This window comes from Myxocyprinus asiaticus, chromosome 38, assembly GCF_019703515.2.
Source record: "Myxocyprinus asiaticus isolate MX2 ecotype Aquarium Trade chromosome 38, UBuf_Myxa_2, whole genome shotgun sequence".
NCBI classification, from domain to species: Eukaryota; Metazoa; Chordata; class Actinopteri; order Cypriniformes; family Catostomidae; genus Myxocyprinus; species Myxocyprinus asiaticus.
Genome location: NC_059381.1, coordinates 3,919,133 through 3,930,393, shown reverse-complemented (window position 1 = coordinate 3,930,393; position 11,261 = coordinate 3,919,133). Strand labels below are relative to the sequence as shown.

The window sequence follows — 11,261 nt, the reverse complement described above, 5'->3', positions numbered from 1 at the left end:
TGTGTGTGTGTGTGTGTATATATATATATATGTAGCGAATATTATTATGTTATAATTAGGGCTGTCGTTTTAACACGTTAACTCAGTGCGATTAATTCTATAAACAATAACGCGTTTAAAAAATTAATGCAATTAATCATATCCCGGACTGTAATAAGGAAGATTCCTGAGCAATTCAAGTTTGAAGTACCACCTGTTTTCTCCAGGGGGCAGTAAGCGAAACTTCAGCTGTACAGGCAACGTGCAGCTTATACAGAGAACAAACCAACCCTTCAGCAGACAGCACAACACGAGGACGCATTCTTGCATTCAAAACAGCTTGATGGAGCGCAAATCTGAACTTAGGGATCTCAAGACGTGTATTTCTAAGTATTAAACTACGTTTAACTTGACACAGCGACCTAAAAACGGTACGTTTATGATGCAACGCAACCAAAGTGAGATGCTCCAAAAGCGTCCGTCTGACGCAGGTGTGCACTGACGCGTCCGTAGACAAGACATTATAATAAATCTCGGACTGACTGACAAATTCAACTGTTAAATGGATTGATGTGAACTGTAGGCCAATGATTGACTTATGTGCAATAATATGCAAATAAACAATATACTGGATTCTAAAGCCACTTTTTGTGTTGTCTTATCAATGCTGAACTCGTCTGCTACAATAATGTAATGCATTTTAATTATCTGAAAATTACTATTTTTATAAACTAATTTTTTATATACATATATATATATATATATATACACACACACACACACATACACACACACGTGTATATATTATTTGTAATTATTTAAATAACCATTTATCATTATTTAATCATTATAAATTGAATTATTGTTATTTGAGGGGTTTTCTCAGCAAATATTTATATATGCAATTAATTAATCGGTACACCATGTAATTAATTTGATTAATTGTTTTTATCAAGTGACAGCCCTAGTTATAATGCTTAATATTTGTGACCCTCTCCATCATTTTGAGTCACTTTGATCCAGAAATACATTTTGAGTTTGATGCACTTAAGTAAAAAGGACAGTCTTAGCTTTCTAATGATATAAACATAGTTTCTATGGACTCTAAAGATCGTGGAGAGAAAGCGCTATGTTTGAATTGGTTAGCATGATTGGTCACCACGTTAAGAAGCTTCAAAACAACAATTATTGTTTGAATTTCATGATAACATTTGTATGGTTTGAAAGCTGAAAATAAAAATACACAAACACAAATGTGTTTAGGTCTAAAATCACATTTCTAAATAAAAAGCCCATTGCGACTTCCATCTCACACGATATAACTCGTCACGTTTGATACAACCCAGTAAATTTATTAAACATTTTACCTTTTGGTATTTAAGACAACTGTGAGGTTATTCTAACTTTAAGATGTTATTTGCAATGATTTAAGGACATTTTTTGAGAGTTTGAATTCTTAAGATTTGTCTTACGATGAACTTTCGTACGAAGTTATTACATTTTTTTTTATATTTTTCCGGTAATAAAAAATATTCGTACATTTTTTCTTAAGTTAGAAATTCAGAAAATGGTAGTTAAATCTGGTCCCAACTAATTCATTGAAAAGATCCGACTGGAAAAAAAACGATTCATTCATGAATCGGAGTTAGGATGGTAGTTTAAGATTTTCAGTGAATAACGACTTACATTTTAGTCTTTTTCTCAGACAAAGTTATATAAGCTTTAGAAAACTTGTAACTTGGACCACTTTTATGATATCTCTATGGTGCTTTTGCATTCTTTTAGCTTGAATGTCTTCAAAATATCTCCTTTTGTATTCTGTGGAAGAAAGAAAGTCATACGGGTTTGGAATGTCATGAGTGTGAGTAAATAATGTCAATTTAAAATTTTGGGGTGAACTATCCCTTTCTAGTGTGTGTATCTGTGTGTGTCTACAGAGAGATGGCACAGTTCTGTCCATAACTTTCCTTCATACGCCCTCTTTTTCGTGTCGGACGACAATCTAACCCTTACTCTAATAAAAAGAATTTAAAAAAAATTTGAATTAAAAGAAAAGGCGAAGGACCACATTCTCTCAGGCTTGTTCTTTATCACTTCTCCAGAGCTGATCTTTGACCTCTGGTGGCAAGGTGTTGAAGAGATCTTCCTCAACGATCAAGCCGGAGCGTTTGAGAAGGCGACATTCGGAGAGCTCCACCGGTAACCCCTCCAGCCGGTTCCCACGGAGCTCCAGCTGCGTGAGGCCCGTCAACTCCCCGAAACGTGATGGCAACACTGTAAGGCAGTTATTTCCCAGATTCAACGTCCGCAGCTTCTTACACTGGAACAACTCGGGAGGCAACGTCTCGATCTGAAATAGAGAAAAACACATAGCAAACGATCTCAGAAATAAGATTATCTTTAAGAAACGATTTAAAGGGATAGTTCATCTGAAAAAGAAAAAAATAATCTGTAATTTACTTTTATTTTATTATAAACTCCCATGATTTTCTTTCTTCTGTAGAACACAAAATGAGATGTTAAGCAGAATGTAAGCCTCAGTCACCATTCACCTTAATTGAATGAGACATTTTTAGTGTAACGCTAAAACTCTTTCCAAGCAGTTGCATCTCTAAACTCATCCCCCATCAAGCTTAGCCACTATATCCATTAAAGCAGCACTTTAGTAACAAATTGGCCGCCTTCAGCAATATATTTAAAAACACTTAGAGTCAGACTTCAAATCCCCTGCAGTAAGCAATGTTCCCGTTTTTATGCACAATCAGTAAGTATTTGTTTGTTTGTGAGGACTATGATTGTTTTGTGCAAAATAATATTATAGTTATTTAAGCAATTTATCTAGTGGCAAGAAAAAGTATGTGAACCCGTTGGAATTAGCTGGATTTCTGCATTAATTGGTTATAAAATGTGATCTTAACTTCAAATTCACAAGTATAGACAAACACAAAATCGAACACATCCCATTAAACATTCACAGTGCTGTGGAAAAAGTAAGTGAACCCTTGGATTTAGCTGCAGATTAGACTTGCACAATGTTCAGAAGGAATATTGGACCATTCTTCCTTACAGAACTGCTTCAGCTCAGACATATTCTTAGGATGTCTGGTGTGAACGGCTCTCTTGAGGTCATTCCACAGCATCTCTAATGGGTTAAGGTCTGGACTCTGACTAGGCCACTCCAAAAGGTGGATTTTCTTTTTTTAAGCCATTCTCTAGTGGATTTGCTTCTATGTTTAGAGTCATTGTCCTGCTGCATCACTCAACTTCTACTAGGCTTCAGCTGGCACACAGCCACCTTGACATTATCCTGTAGGATATCTTGATAAACTTGGGAATTCATTTTCCCCTCGATGATGGCAAGTGGTCCAGGACCTGAAGCAGCAAAGCAGCCCCAGATCATGATGCTTCCTCCACCATACTTCACTGTTGAGATGATGTTTTCATGTTGGTGTGCAGTGCCCTTTTTACGCCATATGTAGTGCTGCGTGTTCTTCCCAAACAATTAAACACTTTCCCAGTAGCATTGTGGAGTGTCAAGGTGGTCTTTGGCAAACTTGGCAAGTGTGCAGCAATGTTTTTGTTGGAAAGCAGCGGCTTCCTTTGTGGTGTCCTGCCATGGACACCACGCCTGTTTAATGTTTTTCATACAGTAGACTCGTGAACAGAGATGTTAACCAGTTCCAATGATTCCTTCAAGTCTTTAGCTGTCACTCTAGGGTTCTTGTTTACCTCATTGAGCATTCTGCGATGTGCCCTTTGAGTCATCTTGGCTGGACGGCCACTTCTAGGGAGAGTACCCATAGTACTAAATCGTCTCCATTTATGAACAGTCTGTCTAACTGTGGACAGATTCATATTTAAGCTCTTCGAGATAACTTTGTAATACTTTCCAGCTTTATGCAAAGCAACAATTCTTGATCGTAGGTCCTCAGAAATCTATTTTTTGCATAATGTTATGAGATGGATTATTGAAATGTAAAATTATGAATATAGAAATATGAAATTCAAGAAAATATGAAAGAATACTCAACCAATGGGGACTAATTCTTTCAATAAGTCAATTAGACTTTGGGAAACGTTTAATTTTACCAGAATAGGTGACATTATATTGTGGAAGGCTTTGTTTGGAAAATGTTACAAATTGTTTTGTTTTCTTTCCTGAGATGGAAATAAATGCATTTTTACAGGAAAATAAGTACATATGGTATCAAATGTCAGCATTTTCCAAATCTGCGATTAATCACGATTAACTACAAACAAATTAGATTAAATCGCAATTAAAAACCTTAATCGACTGACCGTCCTAAAATGTATACATAAATGCAGGTAATTCCAAAGGGTTCACATACTTTTTCTTGCCATTGTACTTTAAAGCCACTGGTTCAGCAGGGTCGACACCCAGAGAACATTATACACACAAAAGCCAATTATATCCAGAGTATCCTGCTAATTTTGGCCCACACACACACACACAAACCCCACTCTAAAAAAAGGATACATGTGCATCTAGTTACAAATAACACAAATTACACAACTCATTTAGATAATAATGAGTTAACGAAAGAGCCAGAAAGAGCAAGAGATTGTGTTTATGCAGTGCTTCACACACACACACTCCTCACCAGGAAGTCCCATTAACCCGCTATTTTCAGAAACATGCCACACGCACACTCAAACACACCCATTACTAAAAAATATCCACAAGTGCATGTCAAACTGAAAACACATGATGTGTTTATAAGAGAGAGAGAGAGAGAGAGAGAGAGAGAGAGAGAGAGAGAGAGAGAGAGAGAGAGAGAGACAGGTTGTACGCATTACATAATGTTCCTGGACTTTATGTCCATACACTCCTTGTTTACCTTTTCAGAATTCTGACTCATATCCGAAAGAATTCAGATTTAACAAAACAAGAGTTCTTGCACACTTAACTTTCGCAACAAAAGTTAAGGCCGAAACATAAGCTGTGTCCGAAATCAAGTACTGTCAGAGTATGAACTTCATTTGATGGACGCACTTCTTGGCCGGTAAAAAATGTATGTTCTTTAGGTATGCATGCGAGTAGTATGAATCGATTCCGGACATACTAGATCCGGAGACGTGGCTATAGTCCAGTGATCTGAATATATGAAGTAATAACAACAACCTCAAAAATAATCTACTCTAGTTTTGCTAAACAAGTACCTTTTAAGCACAGGAAACTACTTTTTTGCTATATATAGCACTTAGTTGAAAAAGAGCTATCCGACTATCCCAAGGGATTATGGGATAGTAAAGTATCCAGTCGATGCACACTTCAGAATATCGTTGGATATAGTAGGTCATCTGGGTATTTCTCGCTTACTGCTTCATGAAAACTGAGGATTCGTACTTAGCATTGGCATACGGTTTGTTGGCATACTATATAGTAGGGTAGTATGCACATTCGGACACATCCATACTGTAAGCAAGTATGTGAACGCAGACGCTTCTAGCTACTCAAACTCGATTTAGTTCATAGTTGCATTCCAAAATGTGTCAGACCGCAATTCGTAAACACAGCGCAAGTATGCGTTGCATTCTCAAATTTGCCATTCAGGCCGCTATAGCCGACATTAAGGTGCAGTCACATTTGCCTTCGCACTGTGAAATTCCATGGGCGAAATACTGTCATTTCAATAGGAATTTGCACGATCGTGAATTTCGTGCGACTTCTGGTGGTGAAGAATTTCGCCTCACGTTTTTGCATGGAGTTTAAGTTTGGTGAACTTTGACAGGTGAATTTGCCGTGTTGACCAAAAGGAAGTTGCTTGGCTTGGTAGTGCTTCGTACACAGCTACACTGAATATACACAAAAGGACAAGGATATCATTTTAGCGGTGAGTTTCTTTTTAACTTCACTCCAACAGAGTATAAAGTCCAGCAGAATTTTGCAGTGCAAAGGTAAATGTGACCGCGCCTCCGGTGTGAACAGTCCGCTTCTACGGTGAACTTTCTCTTTTAAGTCAACTATTGTCATGGCAGAGCAATAGTTTTAAGAGAATACTGCTGAGCAAGAAAGCTTAAGTCAGTATATTTAAAGCAATTAACCTGAAAAATAACACATCCAGTTTAATAGCACAGACTCGTGAAGTAACTCTATCGTACCCTTGAGTCCTGAGGTTTGTTACCGCCACATTATGTTCAACAATATTGCGCGTTGGCAATGCAATGCTTACGCATACTTACGCAAAGTGTTTTCCTTGCTATGCACCCTACAATGCAATATTAATTGGCATTGTATTTATGCATTATTTAGATTTTAGAAAGGATGTTATTACCTACAACAGTTGCCTAAAATTCCAATTGCAAGGATTCCGCAATTCCGAATGCAGTGATCTCAAGGCGTGATTTTTAATGTTTCAAACTACGTTTAACTTCACACGCTGTGTTTGACACGACGCAACCTAAGTGCATCTGACGCATGTGTACATTGACGCATCCTTAGAAAAGCTCTTATAATAAATCTATCTCGGACAGATTGACAAATTCATTTCCAAAATGGATTTCTGTGGACTGAGCACAGGCTCACGAGTACTGGACAGTAGACGATTGGAAAAACACTGCGGGGTCTGACAAATCTGGATTTCTGCTGAGGTACACAAATGGTAGGCCCACTGCAGCCTCAGGTTTCTGTTCTTGGCTGACAGAAGAGGAACCCAACGTGGCCTTCTGCTATTGTAGCCCATTGATTCTGAGATGCTATTCTGCTCACTACAATTGTACAGAGTGGTTATGAGTTACCGTAGCCTTTCTGTCAGCTCGAATCAGTCTGACCACTCTACGCTGATCTCTCTCATCAAGAAGGCGCTTTCGTCCACACTGGATGTTTTTTGTTTTTGGCACCATTCTAGAGACTGTTGCATGTCCCATCTGGCACCAACAATCATGCCACAGTCTAAATCACCGAGACCATATCTTTTACCGTCATACCGCGCATCTTATCACGTGGCTCCTGGAGCGTTACCACATTGACATAACACGTATGGAGGCCCACGGCATCTACGCACGACTCGCCACGCGCCCCACCGAGAGTGAGAACCACAGTATAGAGATCACGAGGAAGATACCCCATGTGACTCTACCCTCCCTAGCAACCGGGCCAATTTGGTTGCTTAGGAGACCTGGCTGGAGTCACTCAGCACGCCCTGGGATTCGAACTCACGAACTCCGGGGTGGTAGCCAGCGTCTTTACCACTGAGCTACCCAGGCCCCCAATTAATTTGATTTTTAAACAATGGACAGCCCTACTAAATAGCTATTTGACCACTGGTTATGATTCACTTTAACCGATTGCCTGGGCTCATTTTGATGAAAGATTACTAAAGATGAACTTTTTCTTCTTTAGAATCACATGCACTGATGAATCATTTAAAATAAGACCAGGAATGTGTATTAAGAATGTAAATAGGGTCCATTTTGATTTCATGTTGTTGACTTTGAGGATCAGAAATTACGCTTTCAGAAAACTGCGTGTGCTGTATTACAAAGGAATATTAAGTCATAAACTCAGGTACAACCATCTGATAAAATCTCATAGGAGCGCGACATAACATGCATGTGCAAGTCTGTACGTTTAAGATCTACTCACTCTGTTTGCAGTAACTGCAAAGTACTGCAGGTTCTGCAGGAAGCCGATGTCTGGAGGAATGCTGGTCAGGTTGTTGTGACTGAGGTCCAGGTAACGCAGCTTCCTGCAGAAGAACAGCTGTGCTGGGATCTTCTCGATCTTGTTTCGGTTCAGGTAGAGTCGCTCCAGGTTGGTGAGGGTGCCGATCTGGATGGGGATGTAGGCGATCTGGTTGTACCAGAGTTTCAGACACACCAGTCTGTGGAGATGCTGGAAGCTGATGATCTCCTCGATGGTCTTCAAGTTGTTGTCCTTCAGATCAATCTCCTACAAACAGCAGAGACAGAAAAAAAAGTTAATCTTCCAAATGAAGTGCTAGTTAGAATAACTGAACAGACCTGAAGAGGCTTGTGTGAGCATGAAAATTCCTGTGGCCAGATTTTAAGAGCTAAGAAATGTACATTTAGCCTTCAATCAAACCTGATCTAAACCCTGATGTTTTTGAATCAGTAGGAATTCCAGGATTTGGTTATATTATCAGTTTAGCATTCAAGATTAGTCATTGGTAGAAAGAAGAATACATTTTTTCATGTGTATTAATTTATGTTTAGAATAGGTACAGTATGTCTACAGATCATGTTAAAACAGTAATTAAATAACGCAGTCAACAAGCTGCTTTTATTTACATAAATTAGTAAAGTGGTTATAATTATATGTGCAGTTCTATTGTGTAAATAAAGTAAGGATTGTGAAATTAAAATGTAATGGCTGTACCTGTAGATTGTGCAGGCTGAATATGGAGTGAGGGATCCTCTCTAGATCACAGCGCAGCAGCTCCAGCTCCGTCAGGTTCACCATCTTCTTCAGACTGTTCAAAACCATCAGTTTGGTCCCTTCGTTATTGATAGAGAGTTTCTGCAGGTGCACGCCAACATCTGTCACCACCTGCGAGAGAAAACAATGGATTTAGATCGTCATTTTGAGACTTGTAGTCCTGTTTGAATTAAAGTTGGGCATCGCTAACTACTCTATGATACGATACACAATATCACGACTCAATACATCATAATGCATCATAATATTATAATTACTGGATAATGATTGTGGTAAAACATGAGACCCTGCGTGACCCCAAAAGAGAAAATGAATCTGCAGTATCAATATTCTCTTGCAAGGTTTATGTCACTTGTAGTATAACAATGTTTTTTTGGACATAGTACCAATGTAATGACATTGGTTTTTGGATGTACCATGGTAATAATATTGTTTTTGTTTATTTAACATTAACCACGGTAACCCCATTGTTTTTTAAAACATTTACCATGGGAAAAACCAATGTTTTTGGTAAAACCATTGTTTTTGAACATTTGCCACAGTAAAATTTTTTTTTTTTTTTTTTTTTACATTTAACATAGTAATACCACTGTTTTTGAACATTTATCATGGTAATCCCATTGTTTTTGGACATGTATCATAGTAATTCCATTGTTTTTGAACATTTACCGTGGTAATCCCATTGTTTTTGAACATTTACCATGGTAATCCCATTGTTTTTGAACATTTATCATGGTAATCCCATTGTTTTTGAATATTTATCATAGTAATCCCATTGTTTTTGAACATTTACCATGGTAATCCCATTGTTTTTTGAACATTTACCATGGTAATCCCATTGTTTTTGAACATTTATCATAGTAATTCCATTGTTTTTAAATATTTACCGTGGTAATCCCATTGTTTTTGAACATTTATCATGGTAATCCCACTGTTTTTGGACATGTACCATGGTAAAACCATTGTTTTTGAACATTTATCATAGTAATTCCATTGTTTTTAAATATTTACCGTGGTAATCCCATTGTTTTTGAACATTTATCATGGTAATCCCACTGTTTTTGGACATGTAACTTGGTAAAACAATTGTTTTTGGACATTCACCATTGTAATACTATTTGGTTTTTTTGGAAATGTACCATGGTAAAATTATTGATTTTTTTGAGTATTTACTATGGTAATCCCACTGTTTTTGAACATTCACCATGGTACAACAAGTGTTTTTTGGAGACGTACCATGGTAAAAAAAAAAAAATCCATGGTAATACTATTGTTTTTGAACATTTACTATTGTAATATTATTGTTTTTTTTAACATTAACCACAGTAATCCCATTGTTTTTTTACATTTACCATGCTAACCCCACTGTTTTAAACATTTACCAAGGTAAAACCTATGTTTTTTGGATATTGGACATGTACCATGGTAAAACCATTGTTTTTGAACATTTATCATAGTAATTCCATTGTTTTTAAACATTTACTGTGGTAATCCCATTGTTTTTGAACATTTTTCATGGTAATCCCACTGTTTTTGGACATGTAACTTGGTAAAACAATTGTTTTTGGACATTCACCATTGTAATACTATAGTTTTTTTGGATATGTACCATGATAAAACTTTTTTTGAATATTTACTATGGTAATCCCATTGTTTTTGAACATTTACCATGGTAAAACCAATGTTTTTTTTTTGGAGATGTACCATGGTAAAACCATTGTTTTTTTGTTTTGTTTTTTACATTTACAATGGTAAATCCAATGTTTTTTAACATTAACCATGGTAAAACCATTGGTTTTTATGGACACAACATGGTAAAGGTAATACCATTATTTTTTGGACATGTACCATGGTGAAAACATTGCTGTTGTTGTTTTTTTTGTTTTTTTTACAAGTAATATGGTAATACCATTGTTTTTTTTTTGAACATTTACCATGGTAATACCATTATTTCTTTGGAAAGGTACCATGGTAATACCATTGTTTGTTTGTTTTTAACATTTACTATGGTAAAACCACTGTATACTACACATGTACCATGGTAATACCACTGTTTTTTGAACATACAACATGGTAAAAACATTGTTTTTGGACATATACAGTACATTAGTAATACCATTGTTTGTTTGTTTTTGGACATGTACCATGGTAAGACCATAGTTTTATTGGACAAATTTCAAACGACTATGATATTATCAACTAATCCATCACTGTACCATTGAACTACCACAGTACCATTTTTCTGAAAATGAAATTCTTCTGCACAAGATACCAAAGTCTAGTCCTGGCCTTTTATTGTTTTTCTATCAGTGTAATCATCTCACCTGAGGCAGTTTAGTGAGATTGCTCTTCAGGCGCAGAACTTTAAGCCTCTTGAGCTCTCGAAGGCCGTCGATGACGATGAATCGGTTGTTCTCTGCACTGAGGTTTCCAGTGAGATGGAGCTCGCTGAGGTTCTTCAAGCTGTAGATCCACAGTGGAATCTCTTTAATGTCTGTGAACTTGATGTGTAGTGATTTGAGGTTCTCTCGCAGGAAGGCCAGAGCAGGAGCCTCGATTTTGGCCGGTGTGTGGTAAAGCCACAACTCCACCAGGTTGGACAGCTGAGCAATAATGGGTGGGATCGTTACATCAGGGATTAGTTCCAATTTCAGCACCTGGAAAATACAGTTATTATGCATTTACTTACAGATAAAGGTGATTTATAGCATTGTTTCGATGGTAAAATACTTTCTCCTATCTAAGAGTAAAGGGATAGTTCACCCAAAGATTAAAAGTCTGTCATCATTTACTCACCCTCATGTTGTTCCAAACCTGTATGACGTATTTTTGTGAAACACAAAGGGGGATGTTAATGATAACA

General features: G+C 37.2%; 1 protein-coding gene across 5 annotated transcripts in view; it reads right to left on the bottom strand.

Annotated features, from left to right (window-relative positions):
* Positions 1-11,261, bottom strand: part of lrrc8aa (leucine rich repeat containing 8 VRAC subunit Aa) — a 29,806-nt gene continuing 18,545 nt past the window's right edge. For 4 of the 5 annotated variants that reach the window (XM_051677928.1, XM_051677930.1, XM_051677927.1 and 1 more), the window contains 4 exons: positions 10,723-11,055; positions 8,339-8,509; positions 7,586-7,891; positions 1-2,329 (listed from right to left, as the gene is read on the bottom strand). In XM_051677928.1, the coding sequence (XP_051533888.1) occupies positions 2,054-2,329; positions 7,586-7,891; positions 8,339-8,509; positions 10,723-11,055 (1,086 nt within the window). In that variant the 3' untranslated portion in view covers positions 1-2,053. The remainder of the gene's footprint in view (positions 2,330-7,585; positions 7,892-8,338; positions 8,510-10,722; positions 11,056-11,261) is intronic. The other variant, XM_051677932.1, reaches the window with a different exon arrangement.